Below are 27,210 nucleotides of genomic sequence, written 5' to 3' on the forward strand. Positions count from 1 at the left end.
GTTAAAGGGACCCTTGCCACGCCCCATTACGAATTTGCTTATACGCTGGAAGCTCTAAAACGCCGTCTCAGGAGCGTTTTATCGAAATAATTTTTCAAATCAATCAACATTATTGGAGAAGATAGAAGAAACCAGCTGTTCTGTTACCATGCTGTCAGGTAGCAAGCGTCACTGCCACTTTCTCCCTCTGCCTCGACTATAGCGTCTGCAAGCTGTGTTCCTTCTCTTCCTTCTCCCATACCGTAGCCAAGTTCCCATTCCGCGAGCTAATCTTGTACGCATAGAGAAATACCCAGGAATGTGGATGGTTGGATAGCAGTCGCCATAGCTCAATTGCTAAAGAGCCGCAAGATTTGCGGAAAGGGCTGCATGTGGAAGGTTTGGGTTCGGCTCCCGACTGCGGCAACGTATAATTTCCCTCTATTTCGTCCCCCACCTCCCCATATTAACGCAGAAGCGTTGCTTGGTTAGATTGGCGAAAGCACGCACCCAGCTGCCGTCCGCAAAAGGCGTCCGCAAAAGCCGGGTCCGGAAAGCACGTGACCTTTCCCACCGGAACTGACGCCGACGCCGTTGCTGCGGTGTTTACCGGGGCCCCATTTCCTGGCTAGGTAGACATCCAAGTAAACGGGGATGTCGCCCGATTACAAGCGCGAAATCAAGGGATACAAGTTCGTGTGTGCTGCGCAACGAGAAGGCAATTTACGCCAGGGACGATGTGCAGCTCGAACCGGTCGAGTGCGGGGACTGCTTCGGGGCGGACGGCGAGATGGACGGTGAGTTCGAAGACGCCGGTGTGGTGGTGGTGGTGGTAGTGTGCGTGTACGTGGCGCCCCGCAAGTCGCCGAAGGAAGCGGCGGGTTTCATCGGAAAGAACATTCAGCCTGCGCTGTGTGGGCCTTGGTGGTAGGGGACTTCAACCAGAACGCGCCGGCTAGCCCATAGTTCCTCGCCGTCATGCGTGCCGAGTTCAGTCGCACATCGAAGACGCCCACTGAGGATATCAACACGTCAAGATGTACGTGCATCGATCTCGTATTCACCAACGTCCCATACATGGTGCGAGATGTGATGTATGTTCTCACCTACTACTCGAATCACAAGGTCAAGATAGCATCTATGTACCCCGACCACGGTGTAAGAAGATAGGTGCTCCGACGGCGCGCCCGCGCTGGGGCGACAGAGCGGCCACTTCGTGTGACCGGAAGTGAGCGCCGCCGCTAGGGGCAGCACGTGTTCAGGAGGCCTTGGAGAAACGGCACAACAGTGGATAATTTACGACCTCCGTCAGCATTTAAGCACCCATACCCAAAGATATGCAATTTTTCGCTATTCAGACGCCAAATCCTGAGCAGGTAGAAGGTTTCATGCCACTTACAGTCAAAATACCGTCATTTCGAACACTAGAGAGACCCGTCGTCTGCTCGAGCAGACGGCGCGCTGCGCTTACCGCTGCTCGCCGCGTCGGAGTCAAACGGAATGTCGGCAGAAATATAAAGGGACGTTCCTCCAACAAAGTAGAGTCGTTTTAAGCAAGCGAACGACATATATTCATCGAAATAAAGCACCTTTGCCGCGCGTGCCCATAAAAGCGCCAGCAAAGCGAGCGAAAAAGTGGCCCCCAGAACAGGTGCTGCCCCTTGCGGCAGCGGCGTGCGTAGAGTCACACTAAGTGGCCGCGCCTCGCGCCGCCGTCGGATCACCTTCCTTTTTACACCGCGACCCCGACGCAAGTACGCCGTCACCGGAACTACAAGAGTATGACAACACCATATAGTGTTAAATGACACCACCCACAACGCCGTGGCGGTCGTAGTACTTCGATGTACCCGCGACCCGTGATGCATACTGCCTCGACGACGAAATCGAAGACGACATGTAAAGTGGGGTCGACACCAGTTTGATTGCACCAAATCATGTAAATAAACACAATTAGGACTCTAACGTTGCGTCATTCTTTATAACACAACTCGGCAACACCACTTTGCAGCACACCTTCGTAACAACAACCTAGCCAAAAGAAGCGCTTTCGCGTTCTCATCTCATAAGAACATGCTTAGGGAACCTCTGCAACTTTTTATTTCAACATTTCAATTAAAAAGAACATGATCTTTGTTATCCGCTGTTTCTTCGTGCCACTTTTGAAGAGTATTGTACTTCATTTTCGAACAGCAGTGGGCATGCGTCATATTTTTAGTAGAAGTAGAAGAAGATCAGCAACGGCTCCCGTGATGAGACCCGAACACCAAGGGATGTCCGCGACGCCAGTGAGTACGAAGGCTGCATGTGTGTACGCTCAATAGCGAAGAATGGAGCCTGGAGTCCATTAATTAGCTTCTAGGTGACGCTTCTTGACAAAGACTCAAATTGGAGCATCGGGCCAGGCAGGGTCACCTGATAGTAGTAAATCCGGGCTTACTCTGGGCACGCGGCAGTTTACCTGATAATCGGGACACACCCATGGAGAGTCGAACGAACCTAAAAAGTCAGTGAACACGCAACGGTTCCATAAGGGCCCTACCTGTTAAGCATGATTCTTCTTCCTCACGACTTCCCCGCAGTCGAGCAGGAACAGTATGCGTGGAAATGCTGGAAACGTTGAATTCCAATCTTTATCCAGCACTAAGCCATTGTGCACTTTTGGTGGGTCGACTGTAGTGTCAACCGTCTCTACGCTCCCAAGCCAAAGTTTAAATACCACTGCATCAGACTCGCCGCTGTAGACCAGTGGCTACGGCCTTCTATTGCTGAGCTCAATGTCGAGGGTTCTATACCAGGCCTCGGCGACTGCATTTCGCTGGGAGCAAAATGCAAAAACGCTCGCGTACATAGATTTAGGTACAAGTCAAAGAATGAAAGGGAAAAAAAATGACCAACCCCTCCCCTACCGGAATACCGGGATAGGGGGGTAAGCGAAGCTTGTCGTGTGTTTCTTCAGTGTTCCTAGGAATGAATTGCACTGACGAGTACCACGTTGTGTTCGAACCATAACCGGTCACACACGATGCAACTGGCTCCGAAGTTCCGGTTGAGAAACTCGCGTTGAAACCTAACCGTCGCACCGGGGAAGTTAGCGCTAGCGCTGCCGAGGCGTGCACCACCGTTGTCGGGTTCCTGGTGGGCAAGACGACGCTGACGTTTGGCCTCAACATCGCCCTCCCGCAACTCAGGGTCCGCGGCTCTTCGCTGATGTTTCACCTAGGCTTCGGAAGCGCTCACGCTAGGACTGGCAAGTCGACGACGAGCTCTTTTCCAAGCGAGATCGCGGCGCCGTTGCTCAAAGGCAGCCTGCTCCTCGGCAGAACGCACCACGCGCGGCCTTCCCAACCGGGCGCCGGGACTGATCTGAGGCTAGGGAAGCCCGGCGGAGCGCGCACCAACCACGTTTCCTTCCTTTTCCCTCCACGCGACGCACCAAACTACCCTGATTGGCCGCGCGCGTCACGTGATCCGGCGCCGGCGCAGCTGGAACAGCGCTGTGGGGAAAGCCGGGTTTTTTTGCGTAAGCCCGACAACACCACCGAAACTTGTGAGCCAATACAAGCTCCGCTTGAAAATCAATCTGGAACGCTCCATTACTCGGTCTCTCATAGGGCCACAGTTGCCTTGGGACACCCTCGGGATGCCGTACGAATGAATTGTGAAACCAGTGCATCAGCAAAGCAAAAAAAAAAGAAATAGAGGACGCTTAAGCTTCGCCTTTAACAGTGGAAAGCGATAGCATTCGAAGAATATCCCTAACTGCTGCTCATGCTTCCCAGCAACTGCTCCTTATGTAACAGTAATGTTTACCGGGAAACGCTGGCGGCGAACGCTATGCACGAAAGTGAGCTTCCTAGTAGAAACGCGGCCGCTTGAGTGGGCCGATCATCTGTTATTGTTTCGCACTTTTAATATTTCAGAATTGCAGGGTCCCTGCAGGGTCGACTGTGCGTGGTGCGGCAGCATACCAACACTACAACACATTACATGGGATTGTGAATCACACCCGTTTGATAAAACACGCCACAGAATGGAGTAATGGGAGGCACAGCTAACCAACTCAGACCTGGCATCAAAGAGGGTCGCTGAAAAGCGGTGCATATCTAATGGCACCTACTGAGTGCTCCAAGTCGGCGCCAAAGAAATTCATTGAAGAGTGCTGCATACCTATTGCCACATACCCAGTTCGGCATCCCCAATGACCCATGTCGGCGTGAAAGAGACCCGTGCCATATACGCACTGACTCAAGTTCGATCGACGGTTGGTTTAGAACCCCGTTCTCTGAGCACATCAGTCAGATGCTCTAAGCTTTCGACCATGCATGTACTTCACAGTGACCCAGGTTGGCGAGAAAACGGTTAGGCCGATGGATAGGAAGTGAGCAAACAGAAAGTTTGTGAACTACCTTAAGAATGCTAATCCCATTAAGCATGGCTGTGCGTCCATCCTTTAGGGATGCTTGTAGACTTTAGTGATACTAGACATCGGTCTTATGCTCGGTGGTTAACTGTGCATCATATGTTTTATCGAATGTTTATTACGCACGGCGGCACATACACGCTGATACTTACCCAGTGACCGAAGTTGGCATCCAATATTTTCATTGGAGAACGGCGCATACCCAGTAGCACATAAATAGTTAAACAGGTCGATGTGAAGGAAGGTCAATGAAAAGCGGCACCTACTCAAAAGGTGCGACGGTTCCTTCATAACAGCAGCCCTATACCAATTAAATCATGGACTACCCAGGGACATGAGTTGGCAGGAAAGAGCTTAGGCACGGACATACGTAGATACGTAGAGACAGACCGTAAACTGGATGAAGCTCCAAAGGAATGCTAATGGCATTCAAAGCTAGATAAGGCGCAAGAATACAACACGGCTGGCGTCACCCCCTGATGTTCCGACACCAGCTCACCTTGTAGACGAGAATATGTACGGCACCTGCTTGGGCCTAGGTAATTCTTTATCGGTAAATATGGATTACATCGTATTTTAGGTCAACCAAAGACCGAATTTAACAAGATTCGAGAGATTTTACTCCGTCACGACGGGGCCCAAGAACACGGAACTGCACTAAGATCGATGACGTCACATTCACATAACGACGCGGGGTTTTCAGCGCAAAATTTTAAAAGTAATGTACTTTGTCAGTCTATATTCAGTTGGTGTTTCTATTTATACATGGCCCCTTAACGAAATATTCTTCTACAGTGTCACGTTAGGTACGAGTTGAGAAATTTAATGATTCGCATAGCTAACGAACAGTACGCTGTGATCATAAACACATCTCCTCGCATGTCTTTTTGCAATGTCGTTGTAAGGGACACTGGCAAAATCGGACATCCAACAGCAGCTGTTTGTCACATTCTGTTCTTTCATCGTTGCCCGTCCTTTACTACTTTCTTTTGATTTACCCATCCCTTTTTACCTCAATGTAGACCAGCACGCCAAATGCACGCTGATCTAACCATCCTCTCTCTTTTTGCTCTGTTCATCCGTTTTCTTTTCTCGCATCGCAGTGCACGCGGCGGGACAGCGACATCAACAAGAAGTGTCTTGGCGACCACAACCGTTGGGCGTACGGCTTTCTATGTTTCGTGGCCGTATGCGCGCTGGTCGCGGGACTCCTGGTCTACTACCTCTTCACGGACGCGCTCGGCGAGTCCACTCGACCTGAGTACATCGGAAGCCTCGGCTGCCACAACTGCTTGACACCCGGAGGGCCTCTCACCGAAACGCTCGACGCTAGTGTCAACCCGTGCGACGACTTCAAGGCATACGTGACGTCCCGCTGGCTGCCGGACCCGCACAGCGACGCGTCCGAGCACTGGAAATACAAGTGGCACGTCAAGTACATCTGGACGCGCGCGGCGACCAAGGAGATCAAAGGCCCACACTTCGCCTCGCCGCCGGAGAGCATAGTGGCGTCGTCCTTCAGGGCCTGCGAAAGCCGGTCCGCCGAGAACGCACTCGAGACTCGCGCCATGTTCAAGATGTTGTTGCGAAACCTCAGCATTCCATGGCCCGAGCTGCCCACGGGAGACACGGACCCGTTCGACGTCCATTTCAGCGTCTGCGTTCGGTGGAACATCCCCCTTTGGTTCGACGTCAGGGTCCTTCCGGAAGACGCCCTTAAAAGCAGACGTGCGGTCTACATCGGGCCGAGCGTGTATGCCAAGTTCTGGGGCAGCCAGTACAGGTCGATGGCTAGCGAAGCCACGATACGCCAGTACGTCGGCCAGTACCTCCTCTACTTCGACGAGGAGTACGGGCAAAACACATCGTTGACCTTCGACTCCTACTTGACGTTCAACTTCACGCGACACGTGACGTTCATGCTGGAGGCCGTTCACAAAAACGCGGGCCCTGAGTTCCACACCTTCGAGTCGCTGGCGAACGCCTTTGGTCAGCGTCCCGATCACTTTCTCAGCCTAATGAACAAGCATTTTCGGCCTCAAAAACCCTTCGAGCCAGGCGATGCGGCCATTGTCAAGAAAAAAGGCACCACCGAAGTCGTGAGCTACATCACGGCCAACTACGATTCCACGCTGCTCCGTAGTCACATGGGCTGGTGGGTGCTCCAAATCTACGCGCCCATCGCCGACGCCAGCTTTTTCGTCCAAAAGTACGGCAGCAAAGAACTGGCTGATCTTCTCAGACCGCTATTCTGCGAGACCCAGATGGAGAGTTCCTTCAAGATTCTGATTTTCTCCAAGCATGTCGCCCTCAACTTTCCCCGAAAGGTGAGACAGCAGGTCGACGAAATTTTCCACAACATTCGTGAAGAGACGGCTGCCCTGTTCGAGAAGTCGGGCTCACTCGCCGGCGCGAACGTCGGGCGCAGATTGCGAGGCATGAGGGTCAACTTGTGGCCGAAGCACGAATACCGCTCCAGAGAGAAGCTTCAGCGCATCTATGCCTCGCACAACACGACTAAGGCGACGTCACTCGAACATTGGATCACTGAGCGGCGAGCCAACGCGAAGCTGATCGGAAGCGACGCCTACTTCGAAGACAAGAGGCTGCCTCACTCATTCTCTAAGGAACCGATCTATTACGATTCGCTTCTCAACGAAGTCACAGTGTCGATGTTGCTGGCACACGAGCCTTTCTTCTATCCCGGCGGCGACGCTGCCGTCAACTACGGAGGTTTGGGAGCCGCCTTCTCTTCTGCGTTGCTGGCGGGAGGGCTTGAAATAGAAACAGCGGAACCAGAAGCCAATCTGGAGGAGGCCACTGGCAATGAAAGCCTGCCGACAACGCGCAAAGCCACCTCCTTATTCATGCCTATTAACCCTCTCTCGAAGACCGCAGCGCAGGGCTTCCTTCCGGCCTTTCGCGCCTTCCAGCTCTCAAGGACCATCCTAGCGAATGTCCGCCCATTCGCTCCAGAAATGTTGTTCTTCATCAACTACTGTCACAGTCAGAGCAGGGTACGGATTTCTTTCGACTGCAACGCGGCGCTTCGAGGGGCCACCAACTTCGTGTCAGCGTTTCACTGTGAGAAGGGTTCCCGCATGAACCCCTGACGCGCTTGACGCTACGAGAAGAGATCTAACCTCTTGGCTCTATATTGCACACCACCATCAGTGGAATCACGTGACAGTCCCGTTTGCGATTTCTTCTCCCGCTTTGTTTTTTGGCCAATGGTTTTTTCTGAAGCTATAGCTTGGTTTGCGATTGTTCGGGGATTGCAGGTTCGACATTGTCCGCTTATCCTTTTTAATTTTATTTCGCAATTTAAACGAACCGCTTTTACCGAGAACCTAACCGAATTCGTCCCTCAACTCTGCGGCGCATTTTGTTTTACGTCTGGAACTTCTACAAAAATGAACAGACCAAAACCGGCGAAGTTTCTCGACAATAACTCCACGCATCTAACCTCGTATTTATTACAATAAATGCCGCGACATTTGATAATTATACGATGTCCGTGCGGGGAGCAGTATCAGCGGTGAGAGTCGGAGATGACTCCGAGGGCAAGTGAAAAAAATTGAGGGGCCAGCCCTCCGAGCAATATAGCGAAACACAAAGGTTATAAAACTCGTTTGATATAGTGAAGCACGGTGTTAGACGGCTAGTTCCTTTTCGAATCATTAGGATGTGCACACAATGCGGCTGACAGACAGACGAAAAAGGAGCGACAAGGACAAGCGCTTGTCCTGTCAGTTGTGTTGTGCACATCGTAATTTAATAGATTGACCATCTTCACCAAGACACAGCAAACATATGTTATTAGCATATTAGCAAACAATAGTGAAGATGAGATTGTATCAGAGTGAAGTACAATTGTTTTTAAGTCATGTCTGTTATCAGGTTGTTGATCAGTTGGATCAACAACCAAGACCAACTGATCGCGAGAGAGATACAACTTTAATGGTGCCAGCAATTCACGAGGGCGGACGCAGCCTCCCTCCGCCTAGCAGACGGCCGAGATCCCCTGGGTCTCAGCGGCTGCCTCGGCTAGCTGGACGGCCCAGACCTGGTCTTGCTGGTCTGAGCTGAGCAGCAGGGTCTCCCACTGCTGCCGGTTTTGAATTTTGCGGCCCTCAAAAGGAGCCGCCTTCGAGCATGCCCATAGAATATGTGGCAGATCCGCCCTACATTTACATAATTTGCATTGATCGTTGTATTGCCCTGGATAGAATCTGCTGCAGGCCACCGGGTTTGGATACATGTTTGTTTGCAGGAGGCGCCAGGCCACCGCCTGTTTCCTGGTTAGCGCGGGATGAGCTGGTGGGTACCGGGCCCTTCCCAGCCGATAGTAATCGTTTATTTCTTTGTAGCTGACCATGCGGTCTCCTCTCGTTCCCGGCTGGGCGGGCTCACTTGCTCGGCGAGTAAGTCCTCGAGCTACGTTGTGAGCCGCCTCGTTGCCGGGAAGAGAGGAGTGCGCGGGTGCCCAAATAATTTGGATCGTGCCGCGATGACAGTCGCTGTTACTATTTAGAATTTTGAGCGCCTCTGGCGAGATGCGTCCTTTCGCGAAATTGTGAACTGCAATTTTGGAGTCGCTTATGATCACTCTCGCTTTCGTGGAGGCCACCGCTAATGCTATGGCGGCTTCCTCCGCAACTTCGGCGTTGTCCGTTCTCACGGTGCCGCTCGCGAAGGGTTCTCCGTCTGCGTTTACCGCTACTACGGACATCCCTTTGCGTTCTCTGTATTCCGCGGCGTCTACGTAGGCCACGCCCTCTACGTCATGGTATTTGCGCTCAATGTGGCGCGCCCTTGCCTCTCGTCGCTCCTTGTGGTGCTCCGGGTGCATGTTCTTGGGCAGTGGAGGAATTTTAAATTCTCTCCTCGTTTCTAGTGGAATGCTTAGTTTGGTGCCGTGTTGCGCTTCATATCGAATTTTGAGTTTCTGTAGAATGTGTCGCCCCGTTGGGGTTTGTGTGAGTCTTTCGTATTGGGCGGTAGTGTGCGCCTCGATTAGTTCGTCAAGCGTGTTGTGTAGCCCCAACTCTAAGAGTTTGTCGTTGGGTGTTGTGACTGGGACACCAATTGCCTGTTTGAATGAACGTCTGATGATGCATTCCATCTTGTTTTTTTCTGCTACACCAAATCTTAGGTACGGTGCCACATAGACGACGCGGCTTATGACGAAGGCCTGCACTAAACGAATTAGGCTGACCTCCATCATGCCGTAGTGTCTATTGGCAATCCGTTTGATTAGCCTTAGTGTTTGCTGTGCGCTGTTTTCTAGCGCCTTGATGGTACCGAGGTTTCTGCCTTCCGCATGCAACCGGAGTCCTAGGACTTTGATTTGGTCTACGATAGGTATCGGGCCCCCGTTCACTTTGATGTTAATATTCGGTGTTCCTCCGTATTGTTTCCTGGTCGTAGGGTACACCAGCAGGAGTTCGGACTTTTGAGAGGAGCAACTGAGCCCCTTCTCTGCCGCGTAGCGTTCGACGGCCTCCGTGGCCTGTTGGAGGGTTTCCTCGATTTGGCGTTCGCAGCCGCCTGTCACCCACAACGTTATGTCGTCGGCGTACAGGCTGTGGTTGAGGCCGCGGATCTTACTGAGGATTTTCGGCAGGCCGATCATGGCCACGTTGAAGAGAAAGGGGGACAATACCGAGCCTTGCGGCGTTCCCCTACTACCCAGTTTTATGTCATCCGACTTGATGTCTCCTATCGTGATTTGAGCTGTGCGGTTCGAGAGGAAGTCCCGGACGTAGGTGTAGGCCTTGCGACCTACCCCCAGGTCCTGGAGGTTCCCTAGGACCGCTTTGTGCATAATATTATTGAAGGCCTTGGTGAGGTCCAACCCTAAGATGGCTTTCAGTCCCGTTCCTCTGCCCCGCGCGTCGAGGATTTGATGTTTTATTTGGAGCAGGACGTCCTGCGTGGACAGTTTCGGCCTGAACCCGATCATCGTGAGCGGATACAGACCTCTATCCTCCATGTAGTTGCTCAATCTAGTGAGAACGACGTGCTCCATCAGCTTCCCCACGCACGAGGTTAGAGAGATGGGTCTGAGGTTCTCAATCAGTAATTTCTTCCCGGGTTTGGAGATCATCACTACGTGCGCAGATTTCCACTGCGGCGGTATTGCACCCTGTTCCCAGCACGCGTTCATGTACTTTTTTATTGCCGCGATGGATTCGTCATTTAGGTTGCGGAGAATCTTGTTCGTAATGCCATCCGGGCCCGGTGCCGACTTTGTGCGCAGTCTGAGTATTTCGGCCCTCACCTCGGCCTCCGTGATCTCCTCGTCTAATGCGGGATTTTCCCTGCCCGTGTACGCATTCTGTGGTTCTCGCGTAATGCTTCCTATGTATCTGTTGTGTATGTCGTGAATGAGTTCATCGTCGGTTCCCGCGTAAGTGTGGGTGATCTTGTTGAGGTTCTGTTTCTGTGTCGTTTTGCTGCCCTCTAGGTCTAAGAGACATCGGAGGAAGTTCCACGTTTTGCCCAGCCCGAGCTGGCCCTCCATGCTGTTGCATGTAGACTCCCATTGCTGTCGGTCCAAGCGGTTCGCGTGATCTTCAATCTCCCTGTCTAAACGTGCTATTCGCCGCCGCAGGGTCCTATTCAGCCTCTGGCGCCTCCACCGTCTCTGTAGGCTACTGCGCGCCTCCCACAGATGGAGGAGTTTGCTGTCGGCTGCTTCGAGCCCTGCTTCCTCGGGAATTTCTCGAGTAGCCTGCTTTACCGCCTTGTGTATCTGTTGTGTCCATTTATCAATGTCCGTAATAATTTCTTCGCAATCTATGTCTGCCATTGTGTTGTTGTGTTCTTGTGCCTGTCTGAATATATCCCAATCCACCATCGTCAATTTCTTACCCTTCTTTTTTGTGGCCATACTGATCGCGAAACTTTCTTACGTTGTTTACATGGTTGGTCCATAATAAGTTCTCATTAAATTTAACTCCAAGGAAGCATATTGACTGAACGCATTGAATGGTGCTTGTGTTATATGATATTGTTGGATCATATTCTAATAATTTATTCTTGCTCTGTATATTAAATACTTAGTCTTTTTAACGTTTAATTCTAATCAGTTGGCACGCAGCCACAATGTTGATTTATTCAACCAATAATTTGCTTTATTTTCTACTGCTTGCAAACTCGCGCTATTAAAGAAAACATTCGTGTCATCAGCATATAAGGCTATTTTGCAGCTGGAAGAAATATTAACAATATCGTTAATGTGAACAAGGAATAGAATTGGGCCTAGTATATAGCCTTGAGGTACGCCAGTACGTGTAAGGCCGTAGTTGGAAGCTATATCATTACCATTTGTGAATTGCACTCTGTACGACAGGTAGCTTCGAATAAGACTCGGAGTGCAGCCTGCTTCATGACTGACTGAGTCAAAGGCTTTTCGAAAGTCTAAAGATAATCCCAGTGTGACGATTTTGTTTTGTTTACTATATTGTTGACTATTTTGTCTTTTATGTGAAGTAAAGCCTTTTCGGTACATTTTCCTGTTTGGAAACCGTATTGTTGTTCTGCGATAGCTCCGGTCTTAGTGAAATATGAAATAAGGCGAGTGTTTTTTTTTTTGTTTGTTTTTTTAAGGCGAGTGTTGATAACTTGTTCAGCGATTTTCGAGAAAATGGCCGAAATTGATATGGGACGATAATTATTGGGATCGTTATAATTTCCGAATTTATGGATCACGCAGACTCTTACGATCTTCAGTTTCTCTGGAAATCTACATTCTTTGAGCATTTGGTTGCATATGTGCGATAACAGATGAGCGATACTATCGCAGACGCTTTTTGCTACCACAGCTTTAACATTATCAGCTCCAGCGGAGCAATTGTTTTTCAGAAGCATTACATACGTCACGATTTCAGCAAATGTTGTTGGGGAAAGAAATGTCGTGGGTTTTGGATTGCCTTTGAGGTAAGACATAGGGTCAATGCCATTTGCTTGCGTAGGCCGGTTTTCTCCGACTGATAAAAAATACTCATTCAGCTTATCTGATAGGTAACGCATTCGATCACAATCTCTGTTGAAGTGGCTTAAACTCGTTTGGATACTAAGCTATTATACGACGTCCAAATTTGATTCGCTGAATGCTTATTAGCAAACGCTTTTGCATAGTATTCCTATTTGGTTATTTTTAAATCAGAGTTCAGTTTATTCCTTACAGCTTTATACTTTTTGAATATATTAATGTCCTTATGTTTCACCAAGTCCTCAAAGAGTTTATGTTTATGTCTTATTATTTTGTACAGTTTTTTGGTGATTCACGGTTTTCCGCCAAGCCTAGTAAAACCTGAAGAAAAGCTAGGTCGCTCCCCAGCTCAGCTGTTTACTCCAGCCTTGCACCACTAGTGCAAGCTGCCCACGTTTTCGTGTCCGTCAACAAACGTGCGTGTGCAAAAACTCAGCTCTCGAATTAGATGCAAATGGTTTCATTCTATGAAGCGCTTATCGTCTCATCACTTGGATATGTATTTTCAGTAGATTGGTTGGCAATAGACACCATTTTCAACATCAGTAGACTCCGAGGTAGATAATAAGGGTTTCTCAAAGATTTGCCGCTGTGCGACCCACGTCAGCCATGTGTGCGCTCGCACCGCCCTCCCTTTCTCGTCGTTCCGAGCGTTTGCGTGCCTAGTTTCCTTCCGCTCTCCCGGCATGGCGGTCTCGTCGCGCGTGTCTAGTTTCCTCCGCCTCCCCGAGGTGGCGGTAGTCTTCCACGCGAATGTATGCTACTGATCAAGACCACTGATAAAAATAAAAGTGTGTTACGTGTGTCTTTTCTTCGGGATGACCGCTGTCGCCACTCAAGAGAAATAAGATTTTCTCATACCTTTATAAGTTTTTCCAGTCCAGTCATACCTTTGATCTAAATTCTGTGTCAGTTCTATACTGTGTGCTAAACTGTTTCGCTGGTAATCCACCTTCGCAGCAGTGGACTGGCGCGTGATTTTTGTATGAAACTCCGTGTATTGGGTGGTTTCTTAGCTTCCCTCTTGCTACGCCAGCTGTCAGCACATGCCTTACTGGTTTGCTTTGCCTCCTCATAGAGGGCGCGGAAGTTTTGAGGCGCGGATATTGAAAAATCTATGGGAGGGTAGACACATACGGCTCCGCTGTAAAAACAACGCACTCGGCAGTTCGTACAGTAAATTCCTGGATGTGGAACACAGTGAAGAGACGAGTATCTGTGCGATACGGTTTATTGCTCGACCCGGTGGCAACCAAGATGGCGCACGAGTCCTCGAGCCTTGTCAGCGTGCTCTTCTTTCACTGCGGTTTTCAACGGGGATAAATGCATGACGGCTGTAACGGCAACGGATACGGTATCACAACGGCGATGAGTATCCATAATTTAACGAATCTATTCATGGCCCATCCCCTACTGTGGGTACGCGCAACGACCACTCCGGTCAGCAACAACGACAGTAATTATAATTTTCCAATCATAGAACGACCACAAAATTTTCTAAATACAATTTTCTGCGTACTACAACGTTACAAATCCGCTTTACTAGAGCGCTATGCTAAAACTCCCTTCACTCGATCGCGCAGTAAAAAGCTACGCATCTAGACTGGAACTAAGTAGGCGTACTAAGTACTCAAGTCCAAAATTCACCACGCAAATGCTACCGAGCACTTGCCTATTTTAGACTACGCGTCTAAGGTTATGAAGGAAGTAAATATTTCTCACGGAACCTGAAGTCCTCAGACTTTCGTACACGGTTATACGCAACTCGCGTTTTGAGCCTTTGCTTGAACGGGCCACAGTCAAATCGACAAATTTAAGCCATACAATCAATCGCAGCAACAAAGCATGCAGACAGAAGTTTTCGATTCGCATATTTATTCAGTCCAAAATATTTTACAAAATCAGTAACCGAAACGCATCCAACTAAAGAAAGCTGTCACCACAACGACAGGCCCTTATTCCCTTAAAAATACTCTTTTGATCCGAGCCGAGTAATCGCAGCCAGCGTCTTGGTCTTCGATGACTTGTGTTCTTTGCTCCTGAAAGTCAGACGCACCACGTGTACTCCTCGATCCCGCATCGATGCATCTCCGATTCCACGCTTTCACGGTCGCAGTTTCCAACGCCTGGACTCGGCCATCGGCACCTGGTTTCATTGCGCCTACGAGGCGCAGCTCTGCTGTTCTCCGCATTCCATCGGCAAGTCCGCCATTCGTCCTGATCGGCGTCATCAACGTCTCTACGACACGAACCGTGCGTTTCCCGTTCCCGCTGAACGTGTCGGAGGCCATTGGATGACGACGAAACTGCTGCGTCGTGCGTGGAGCGAGTGCCACGAGCCATCCGCTGCTCCATGCGAAACTCACGGCAGCGATACGAGGACGGTGAAGCCGTGCGACGACGCCCGTCGATTTTGGGAGAACGAGCTGGCAAACAATTTATCTTGCTGAGTGGCGATCCACGTCGCCTAGAAGGCTCGGAGTGCCGCTGCGGGATGCGGTCATGTTGGCGCATGCGACGAGGCGATCGAACACCGAAGGCATCGCTGCAGCGGCCGCGTCTCTCTGCCGACACGAACCGTTTCGACGGCTGTGAGAGGGGCCTGCGGAAAGAATACCGCGAGCGGCGTCGAAAAGCCCCCGGCTGGCACCGCCAGTCTCGAACCGTCGGCGGCCGGCTAGTTTCGAACCATGGCCGGAATCCTCGGCGAAGCGACGGGGCGCGTTCTTCTCCGGCGTCCCGAGTGGCGAAAGGACGAGTGCGACCCCGGCATGACGCCGGAGGAGCGCCGTTGGTGCTCGCGAAGCCACTGACGTCGCAGTTCGCGGACTCGTCGAAGGGAACGCTGCCGTGGTCGTCGTTCAGACAGCGGATGGCGTGGACCAAGCGTTCGACATCCGGGTCATATTCATCATCGTCGTCTTCTTCCGAGTCGAAGTAGCGCTGCACCACAGCTGGAGGCGACAGCTTGCACCCGTATTCCGCCTGCTTGCCCCCTAAGGCAGTCCCCCGCAGCCACATCACCTGGGTCCGGACGATGAGCGGTTGCGGCTGTTGAACCGATAGACTTCTCTCTCTATCCTCGCCGACTCCAATGGAGGGCTGTACGAGATGCGTGCGTGTTCTAATCGGCGAAGCCTCGTTCTGCTCAGCGCGCGTGCCTTCAGCGTCACCGCCCTCGCTCGCCCTTCGCGCTTAACGCTCCTAGCGTTCACTCGCGACGCCAGCGCCAGCTTCTTCCACAGCACAAATTTTACGCATACCAGGAAATCACAGTACACAACAGACTAAATTGACAAATTTACCCGGGAGCGGACAGAATGCTCAGTAACAAAGATGAAGATATGTGGAGGAAATTACAGACGTGTTTTTTTTTTTTTTTTTTTTTTTAAACCCCGTACTCTACAGCAAGTGGCATCCAGGAGTATTCAGGTCAAAGTGCAAATTCTGTGATGAGGCTGCAAATCTGGTTCACATGGTATGGACATGTCCGTCTAAGCATGATAGCTCGCACACTCTAGAATCCTGGGAGGCTTTGCTCCGCAGCCCAGACTCCAACGTCCAGCAGGACATCATCGGTCAAGCCGTTGCTGCTGCGGTGTCTCAAAGTGTTCCGGCCGACGGCTAGGGGCGACAGGGAGAAAGATTTCTCTCCTGACGTTCATAGACTGGTGTTTTTAATAAAGTTGTTCCTCCTCCTCCTCTCGACCATCGAATATCAGCGCTGGAGCAGCAGGCCGCCGAAACTGCCGCGTCGTGCGTGGAGTGAGTGAGTGTCGAGAGCCGTCCGCTGATTCACGTGGAATTCGCGGCAGCGGTACGAGGACGACGACTCCTACGGCGTCTCCTACGGCGATAGCTGTTCAATTGCTGCGCTTGACCCATTCGCAGTGACGTCGGAGAGGAATTTCAGTAGAGTCAGCCACAAAAAAGAAGTAATGAAGAGGGAAATAAAGCCAGATCCGCAGTATGAAAATGGAATTCCATTTCACTAAGGTCAGCACTAAGGATTCAGTGCCTTGTTCAAGGCGTACAAGTATACCTTATGCCGCCAACACCGTAGGCGCCAAATACGGATGGGGGGGGGGGGGGGGGGGGCAATGCCTAAGTCTACCCCCCCTCCCTGAAGTGTGAGTACCAGAGTTGTGCTACCCACATCATTTCAGGTTTCTTTTGAGCTGCCTCTACCTTTACACTTCCAATTTTATTCTGGCTAGAAGCTTATACTGCCTGATTGTTGGCGCGGACGTGCACGGCTTTTATTGATACTTTCGCTTTATTTCTACAAATCCTTGCAATAGGAACACAAGCGCATTAGAAGCACCAGGGGCGGCTACCTCATCCGTATTTTTTCAATACAGCATTTTTTTAATTTCCCTTGTGAACAGCATGTACAGACAATATAGTACAAATGCATACACAGGACAAAGATTATTATATTGACGCGTGTACTCTATGCAGACGACAAGGACGATGGGGGCATTAACGGACTCCGTCTAATTTCTGTATGGCGCGCTTAGCGCATCTACAAATTTGACAGCTTTAAACACGTTTTATACATTAGCTCCTCCCCACTTAAAGTTAGTTCATTTAGTATGGGTACCAGGCCACTGAGACATCCAACCTAATGAAATAGCTGATTCTTTAGCACGAGCTTCTTTAAAGGGTCCGGCGATATCTGTGCTGCCGTCAACTGCGTATATCACTGCAGCCAGATATAGGCAGTTTTCTTTGACTGTAGACAAGAAAAGCCTCGCATTAGCAAAATCGACAGACTTTATACATCTAAATTATTCTTGGAATTGACAGTGGTGTCCTAACCGGCAATTCGAAGTAACATTTACAAGACTGCGTTGCCGTATTCCACAACTAAATGTTTACTTGCACAGATGTGGTCTGGCGGCATCACCATTATGCTACCTCTGCAATGAAGAAGAATCTATCGATCACTTTTATTATCGTGTCGGCGGTTTTCTAATCATCGACAACGATGTTTAGAAATCCCACTTCGTAATCTAGGACTGCCGTTAAACAGTTCAGTTTTACTCTCACTTGGAGTCACGGTGTTAGGATATGGCCACATGAATGTTTGCCGAGCCATTTATAATTTTCTATGTGACACAAAAAGATTGCCTTATTAATATTTTCCCATTTTTACGTGATTGCTTTATTTATCCTGCAATAAATTATAGATTTAGCAAATTCAAAAAGTAAAGTCACAAAACCACATTTATATTATTATTGTTATTTTTATTCAAAATCTACGTATTTCCTTTGCTGTATTTAATTTATTATTAAATTCATATTACTATTCCTATTCAGGCAAGGCTGACTAACTTAGTATAGACTACTTAATTCTTTTATTATTGCTTTATTTCTCATTTTCAATTAGTCATTTATTTTCATTCTTATACTTATGTAATTATAAATTAATTTATTTTAAATTTCTATCATAATACCACCCGGTTCATGGCCTATCCCCCTCAGTGGGTTGTTCCAAGTGTTGAGGCATCATCATCATCATCATCATCATCATCATCATCATCATCATCATCATCGTCGTCGTCGTCGTCGTCGTCTAATGGATCAGTGGAATTTTTTCGATGAAGAAGACGTGTCCCTGTTCTGTTTCGTTTGAACAGGTTGTATACCTATTAATTTTGATATACGTACCTATTCCCAAATTTGTGTTTGCGTTATTTTATAATTATCCTTTCTTATTGTTAAATCGAACTACCCGGTTTTTGGCCAATCCCCCAGCGTGAGTATGTGCCACTACCATCTAGGCTCTACATCTATATCTAGGTTGTCCTGCTGTTCTTGAACGTCTCCCTGTCTAAGGTCAGCACTAAGGAATCAGTGCCTTGTTCACGACGTTCAAGTATACCTTATGCCTGTCCGCGTTGTACCGCGACACTGGTGGAGGTGCGGAGAACTGGCCACGCCTGATGCCCCGGACTCCTTCTCGGAGTCGTTCATCTAGCCCGGACGCACTGTCACCCATTACGACACCCGTGCATCGCTTCAGTTGTCGACTGCTAGGCCTTGCCCGGAGTTCTCCCTTCTTCAACCACCTCTTACCAGGAGCTCCACACATCTGGCAATGGCCGAAACCAGCCCACCGCAAGCACCCCAAAGCAGCCGGTCTCCCGGTCCACAACAGATAACCGTTCTTCATCCGCTGGCTCCCAATCGCTATCGTGGTGCAGCCTTCGAAGACATTGAAGACTGACTTGATAAGTATGAGCGCGTAGCACAGATTAACCAGTGGACTGAGCAGCAAAAGCTATCCCACGTCTATTTCGCCCTTGACGACAGTGTCCGTACTTGGTACGAGAACCACGAAGCTAGCCTAATGACATGGAATGACTTTCGGCAGAAAATCACAGATAGTTTTGCAAGTGCCGACCGACGCTGACCGTGCCCAGCAGGTGATGGAGCTACGGGTGCAGCAACCCAACGAGTCGGTCACAATGTTCACCGAAGACATGGCCTGTCTCTTTCGTAGAGCCGACCCGAACGCGACCGAAGATATGAAGTTGCGCTATCTGATGCGAGGTGTAAAAGAGCAGCTGTTCGCGGAGCTTGTGCGGAATCCACCAGTCATCGTCGCTGATTTTATCAAAGAGGCTACGGCTATTGAGCGGGCCCTTCATCAACGATGCAGGCAGTACGATCGGCTGTCCACCAGCACCGCAATGAATGCCGCCGCATTGACTGCCGAGTATCAGAGCCCCTTGCGTGAATTGATCAGAGAGCTCGTCAGAGAAGAAATTCAAAATATTCTGACACCCACACTGGATAGACACGTAGCGTCAATCGCCGAAGTGGTACGCGACGAAATCAGGCAGGCGTTCCCGGAAGCCAATCTTCAAGACCACCAGCGTCCCGTGAGTTACGCTGTCCGATGTCCACCACTCGTTACAACCACACCACCGTACCACCAGCCTCCGACAGCCGCTCCTTGGCCGCCGCCGCTTTGAGGCTCGCACCCGTGATGCCGATGCAGTCATACCGCCAGCCGTCGTTCGCCGCGCCTTGGTCCTCGCCGCGAAACGACACTGCGAGACGGCCGCAATTTCGGACAACCGACGTATGGCGCACCTGTTGATAGGCGCCGACTCTGCTTTATGTGCGGAGGTGCCGGCCAGATTGCGCGCCATTGCTGGCATCGCGACGACTCATCATTTCGACCTCTTCGTCCGTGGTCTGACGGTCGACGCGCAAATTACGACTCCACGTTACGCCGCGACGACGCTGCTTTTCAGGGAACCTCCCATAGCGCACCCGAATGACGAATCCGTGCCTACTGATCGGACCGATTTCGGCCGTCGGTCGCGCTCTCCAAACCCCTTCACGTCAAATGCCTTCGCCTGCTGGACGTACTTTTGCTGACCTTCAAGGATGAAGGTCGCCCAGCCCACGCCGCGGAAACTGAACACGGCGATCTCTGGGAGTGAGGCTGCAGGCCCACCGCAAGACAATAAAAAGCCCCTAACTCCCCCGCTGCAGAACGCCGTGAAGCCGATAACCACCTACACCGAAGAAATTGTGAGCGCCGACCTTGATGTTTTCGTGGATGGCCAGCCGGTGACAGCGTTAGTCGACACTGGTGTCAACTTCTCTGTAATAAGTCAGGCACTCGCAATACGCCTGAACAAAGTAAGGACGCCAGGGATGGGACCTCACATAATAACCGCAGGCCGCCAATAACTGATGCCGACTGGGAGATGTATTGCTAGAATTAACATCGGAGATTCTTCTTTCGTGGTCGCTTTCATCGTTCTTCCTGCGTGCTGTAAAGATTGGATTATTGGAACGGATTCCCTAAGGGAAACTGTTCCAATAATGTATGGTTTCACATTCTCTGGGTGACACCCAGAGAACGTGAAGCCATACAACATGTGACAAAAATGCCTGAAGACGACGTGATCCAACCATCAACGAGTCGCTGGGCATCCCCTGTATAGTTCTAGTCAAGAAAAAAACGGCAGTTTGCGTTTCTGTGTGGACTACCGAAAACTAAATCAGGTCAAAAAGACGTGTACCCGCTTCCCCGTATCGACGATTCCCTAGACAGGCTTCGACACGCACGTTACTTCTTTTCAATGGACTTAAAAAGCGGATATCGCGAATCGAGGTAGACCCGAGAGACCGTGAAAAAACGCTTTTTTTTTTTTTTTTTTGACGCCAGGCGGCCTATAGTAATTTAAGGTTTTACCTTTCGGCTTGTGCTCTGCCCCTGCTACATTCCAACGCCTCATGAATGCCGTGCTTTCGGGTCTGAAGTGGAAAACCTGCTGAGTGTACCTCGACGACGTCATCGTGTTCTCCGCAACGTCTGAAGAACATCTCGAACGGCTTGAAGCGGTTCTGCACTGCATAGGATCCGTCGGCCTCACCCTGAAGCCGGAGAAGTGTCACTTTGGCTTTGCGAAACTGCAGTTTCTTGGTCGCGTCGTCAGCCTCGGTGGTGTCCGCCCGGATCCTGAAAAAATTGCCGCCGTTGAAGTCTCCCGTATACCATCCGACAAAAAGGCTGTCAGGCGCTTCCTCGGCATCTGTGCCTATTACCGGTGGTTTATTGCAGAATTCGCTCGCATTGCGTCGCCGTTAACTCGCCTCACGAGAGACGGACGCTGCTTTTGTATGGGGCGACGAAGAACAAGGTGCATTTAACGTCTTGCGGCAACGTCTCCAGACACCTCCAGTGCTTGCCCACTTTGATGGGACCGCTCCTACATTGCTCCACACTGATGCCAGTAATGTTGGCTTGGGAATTGTTCTCGTGCATAGACAGGATGACATGGAAAGAGTGATTGTCTATGCAAGCAGAACGCTCTCACGTATAGAGGCAAATTACTCCCCAAACTGAGAAAGAATGCCTCGCCGTGGTATGGGCGGGTATCAAATTTCGCCCATATTTGTATGGCCGCCCCTTCAAAGTTATCATCGACCACCATTCACTGTGTTGGTTGATGAACCTTAAAGATCCTTCTGGACGATTGGCGCGTTTGAGCCTAAGGCTGCAAGAGTATATGACATGACAGTCATGTACAAGTCGGGGAAGCGACATACGGATGCTGACTGCCTGTCTCGATCTCCGATAGAGTCGGCTTCTCCACTCCAAGAAGAAGAAACAGCATTTCTTTGTGTTCTGGACACATCCGCCATCGCTCAACAACAACGGCACGACCCTGAGTTGCTTGTACTAATCAATTACTTAGAGGGAAGATCTGCGAAGTCGCATAGAGTTTTCGCAAGAGTATTGACATCGTTTTGTGTAAGGGGCAAATCCCTTTACAAAAGAAACTTTTCTTCGACCGGGTCCCCCTATCCGCTCGTCATTCCTGCAGCTCTTCGTACGGAAGTACTTCAAGCCTGTCACAACGATGTGACATCTGGTCACTTAGGCGACACGCGAACATGGGACCGAGTGGGGCAAAGCTACTACTGGCCGAGACTTACCACCACCCTGAAACATGACGTTCGCACTTGTCTCGACTAACAGAGGCGCAAATCGCCTCCGACGAAACCAGCCAGCCTCCTGCAACCCGTCCAGGTTCCTCGAACACCCTTTTATCAAATCGGAATGGATATTTTGGGCCCACTTCCTACTTCTACTGCAGGGAATCACTTTGTTCTCGGCGCAACCGACTATCTGACACGTTACGCTGAAACAAAGGCCATCCAGAGAGGCACAGCAGCCGAGGTGGCGCACTTTTTCATTGAGAATGTTGTGTTGCGACACGCCGCACCAACCGTCGTAATAACCGACCGTGGAACCGCATTCACAGCTGCACTTTTATGTCACGTCTTGCTGCTAAGTGGAACGGCTCATCGGAAGTCAACCGCCTACCATCCACAAACCAACAGACTGACAAAGCGCCTAAACAAAACAATTGGAGACATGCTTTCAATGTACGTGGACGTCGAACACAAAAATTGGAATGACATCCTAACTTACATCACGTTTACGTACAACACGGCGAAACAAGAGACGACGCGCATGACTCCGTTCAGCATTGTTCACGGACGGGATGTACGAAGATGTTTGATGCAATGCTTCCACACGAATTTGACGACACTGAACGGACAACGATATTTTACGCAAAGTTCCGAACAGGCTTAGCAGCTCGCGCGCATGCGGATCTGCCAGCAGCAAGACTACGACGCAGGCCGGTATGATGTTCACCGTAGAACAGTAACCTATGAAGTCGGCGAGACAGTGTGGGTTTGGACACCCATACGGAAACGACTTCAAGTGTACCAGTGAGCTGGAAGAGTGTCAATATTATACTAATCCGTAAGAAGGAGAGAAGCCCCCCTCGGCAGGTCAACTGTAGTACTGCAGTGCCCATTCGACAGGCGCTGGCGGTGAATTGTTATCAGTGGTGCCTTTTGTGGGGCAATTCAAGCTTTCCACTTTTTCAATAAATAACTTATACGCAATTAATCGGCTGATGTGGCCCGGAGTGAAGGTTGGTCCCCTGGCCGAAACGTCAGTAAAATCGTGGTCTTTTCCCTACGTGCTTCTACTCTTTGACATGTTTCATTGGATGCTGTGACTCAACGATTCACTAATGCGTGTATATGCGAGGGGAAGTCAAAAAGTAAAAGAACTGTTGCAATTTCTCGCACTAGGGTTTGGTAACAGTGCTTGTATCCAGCGCTGAATTAGTGTCGTCTGCAACACTCCTATGGAACGCCCCACTCTGAATCCCGCGTTAGTCGTTAGAGTGTATCAGACCGTTAAACATGGCAGCTCCATTGTCGATCTGCACCAAGGAGGAAATGAGGGCCGTGATTCGCTTTTTGTATGCGGAAGGTGTTAAATCTGCGGAAACAATTCATCGAATGCAAGTGCAGTATGGTGACAGTTGTTTATCGCGAAGCAAGATCTACGAATGTATAGAGCGTTTCAAACAGGGAAGAACTTCTTTATGTGACGAGGAAAGATCTGGCAAGCCATCGACGTCAACGACTGAGGACAATTTGAAAGTCGTTGAGGGTATGGTGATGGAAAACAGACGAATCACAGTGGACGAAATCGTCAATACTTTACATATCAGTCATGGTTAAGCGTATTAATCTTACACGACAGGTTAAATTTTGGGAAAGTGTGTGCAAGGTGGGTCCCGAAATAATTGTCAGCGCAGCATAGGGCACAGAGGTTAGACATCTCTCGTAAACATTTGGCCCGTTATGGTCGCGAGGGAGATGGATTTTTACAGCAAATTGTTACAGTAGATGAAACTTGAGTACATCATCACGAACCGGAAAGTAAGGCCTGCGAACATGGTTTGGAAACGCTCATCATCACCAGAAGTTAAGAAATTTAAACGTCAGCCATCAGCTGGTAAGATTATGCTCACACTATTCTGGGTGTAACGAATTGAAATCTGCAATCAGATCCGTGGAAAACTGCGAAAAGGTGTCATCCTGCCGCAAGATAACGCTCGGCCACATTCTACCAAACGGACGGCTGAAACAAATAAAGGAGCTGGGATTCGAATTGATGGCACACCCGCCAGCCATACAGTCCAGACCTGGCTCCAAGCCCTTTTCATATATTTGGACCATTGAAGGAAGCGATCAGGGGAGGGAGATTTGCAACCTATGCAGAAGTCATCGATGCGGTGCAAAATTGGTTACAGGCAGGTGCAACCAAAAAAATCTATAAACTTCGGAAACGTTGGGCAAAGTGCGTTGAAGTGCAGGGAGCTTATGTAGAAAAATAATGTATGTTTCAGTTTTCAATCATTAGAGTAAATGTACCTTTCCTCAAAAGTCCCTTTACATTTTTTTTTATTTTCCCTCGTATACATGAGCGTGTGTAAGTGTACGCGCGCAATACGGCTTGCCACCCTATGAGATCCCCCCCACCCCGCCTCCACTGAAGGGAGACTTTAAGCCCTGGTCGCTACTAGAGGGCGAGAGGAGGGTTAAGCGGTTAAAGCCCCTGGAATTTTATGAGCGGTCGCCATACGTTCAGCGATGACATAGACGCAGTGACATCGCTACGTCACCACGTGAAATGCCACGTCATATATGTTTACGTAACCCACGTTGGCGGCGGCATCATCCGCTTTCCGACGTACCATCAGGTAATCCAGTTAGAGTCTTAATTCAGTGGAGAGTCTAATAAAAAAATTCATAACCCTTCCACTACTGTGAAGATGGAAGCCAGCGAAGTTACGACTGTGGTGGATCCGCCGTAGTGAATATTACTATCGTGAAGTTATATATTATCATTATAGACTATTTTGAGCGTCTTCGGCATGTTCGTCAAAGAGCAAGGTAAAGTGAAATTGCTTGGGTGGCATCCATGGCAGCGTTAACCAGGCCCATAGGCAGGGTGGGGAGGGGCTAGGGGCCCGGGCAACCCCCCCCCCCCAAAAAAAAAAAAAAAAAGAAAAAATTATCTTTCCGCGCTTAACCGAAAATAATTACTCAAAATAGGTGCTTTCTTCAAATAGTCAAGGCCTTCAGCAAGTGCCCCCCCCCTCTCCCCCTAAATAATTCCTGGCTACGGGCCTGGCGTTAACTGTATGCGGTAAGTACAACAGCGTGAGGACGACAACTATGCGTTCCTAGCCCAGAAAAGATGCTTAGCGTTGTTGGGTTTCAAGAACGCGAGAGCTGCCGCACCGAAAACACTCGTCCCTCGCTCGGAGCAAATGTTGGCGACCAAGCGCCAACGCCGCCGAAACGGACGAAGGAAGACCATAATATTTATAATAGCATACAAAATATATCATAACCAATTACAATCCCATCGTAAGAAAGAATACTAATCGCATAAACGTCACCGATCATCTCCAAACAATGGATGCGCCGCCAATTTTCTTTATTCGATTCACGTCTATATCGGATAACATTTAATGTCACAATTTCCACTTACTATTTTCGTTTTAATATGTTTTCCGCAATTTTTCTTTAACATTCTCGAACCCTCGTATACCACTTGATTTAAGGATACTACGCCAGGGTAATTTCCGCCATTTCACTGAGGACCAACCGACGAACCAACCAATCAACCAATACCACCTTCATCACGTGCCACGCCAGCCGGGGAAGATGAAAAGGAAGAAGAATATGCGACGCTGACCCGATTCTTGGCCAATCCCCCATAGTGGGTACGAGCCACTCTTGAAGGCAAGCAAGCAAGCAATCAAGGAAGCCGACTGCATTATTTTATAAATCTCCTTTCTCATTGTTAATTCGAACTACCCGGTTCTTGGCCAATCCCCCAGAGTGGGTATGTGCCACTAACTCTAAGGCTCTACATCTACATCTGCACGGTACGGCTTTGTTCGTGTCCCTCGCTTCCGTCGCCTCCATCCTGCTGATCATCGCCGTGACGCCGCGCAAGGACATTCCGACACCGCCCCAGCCATCCTGCGCCCTCGAGACACAGCGCAAACTGTTCGCGAACGTCAACCTGACGTCGGAACTATGCGCCGACTTCTCCGAGTTCATGTGCTCCCGGCGACAGCAGCGTGGACCCAGGGAGGCGGTGCGCCTCCGCTACCTGGAGAACGTCGTCTACCCCGCCCCTGCAGGTAGTGCACGAATACAAAGCGAGCCGCGCGATCTACATGCTCCACAGGTCGTGCGTGCGCCACTTGCTCGACCCTTCGACCACGCCCGAGACGATATGGAGTCAAATGGCGAACGCATTGCGCTCCTTCTCCAGTTGGAACCAGTTGGACCCGTTGCACCTGGTCGGCCTTCTGGACATCAGGTACAACGTCGGGGCATTTCTGCGCTCCTCCGTCACTTCTCCGTGGAGCATCAACACGACCCTGAAGCTGAAACTGGCGATGCCGAGCATGCCCCTCCTGAGCGACTTTGTCCGCTTGCACAGCGAGTTACTCGGTCGCTTGCTGGCGTTCCTCCGTTTGTCCCTGAACGTGTCGACTACGGCCGAAGGCCTGGGCAGATTGGTTGGCGTTATGACGAGCGGTTTTCTCGCAAACGGAACTACCGAAGAAATCCCAGGGAAGATTACCCTGTTGAGCGAATACCTGTCCAAGGCGTCGTTCAACGTTTGGATGGACTCCGTGAAAGCCGTGTGCGCGTGCAACCGCGTTGTCTACGCGGACGAGAAGATCTACGACGCCAAGCTGTTCGCCGCGCTAATCGACCTCTGCTCCGGTCGCGAGTACCGAGACGAAGTGCTCGCGTACGTGATCGCGTCCCCCAGCGCGAAGTTCGAGAAGTGGCTGGCCGCATCCGCGGGCTGGGACTCTCCGACGCGTCTGGACGTTTGCACGTCGTGGGTGCTGAACGTCCACCACATCTGGGACGTCGTGACCATCGAGCGCCACAGCGACCGAGCCTAGGACAAGATCTTGAAGTCGCTCTTCGATGCCACCGTAAAGGCTGCTGCGTAGGGCACGGAGATCCTGTTCGCGACCGTGGGAGACGCTACGGCGCTGCGTCGTTTCCTGTCGAGATTGGCACTGCTCTACCCCCGTAAAGTAATCGACCTGTACGCCGACCTCTTGCCCAAGTTCGAAAGCGGCGAGCACGTTGATGATGATGAAAAAACTTTATTTAATTAACACGGAGGAAGCTTGAGGTGGCCCGGAGGAGGCCACCTCTCACACTCACTAGGTGGGCTCCTCATTACAGGAGCCCATTGGCGGCCGCCGCGGCTTGTGCTCGGTCGACCAGGGCCTTCTGATTCGCCAGGTCGGAGCAGCCGAGCAGGGCTGCCTCCCAGTCCTCCCGTGTGGGGTTTGATTTTGGGGTGAGGTTCGGGGTTGATTGGCATGCCCACACCATGTGGAAGATGTCCGAA

At 50.3% G+C, this 27,210-nt stretch overlaps 1 protein-coding gene across 1 annotated transcript; it reads left to right on the top strand.

The window, feature by feature from the left end:
* The first annotated feature begins 957 nt into the window (after positions 1 to 957).
* LOC119458812 (uncharacterized) lies at positions 958 to 7,515 on the top strand. Its single transcript, XM_037720673.1, has 2 exons — positions 958 to 1,137; positions 5,506 to 7,515. The coding sequence occupies exons 1-2, from the start codon at positions 958 to 960 to the stop codon at positions 7,513 to 7,515; spliced, it is 2,190 nt and encodes a 729-aa protein (XP_037576601.1).
* Positions 7,516 to 27,210: the final 19,695 nt, after the last annotated feature.

This window comes from Dermacentor silvarum, chromosome 7 (genome assembly GCF_013339745.2).
Source record: "Dermacentor silvarum isolate Dsil-2018 chromosome 7, BIME_Dsil_1.4, whole genome shotgun sequence".
Lineage (NCBI taxonomy): Eukaryota > Metazoa > Arthropoda > Arachnida > Ixodida > Ixodidae > Dermacentor > Dermacentor silvarum.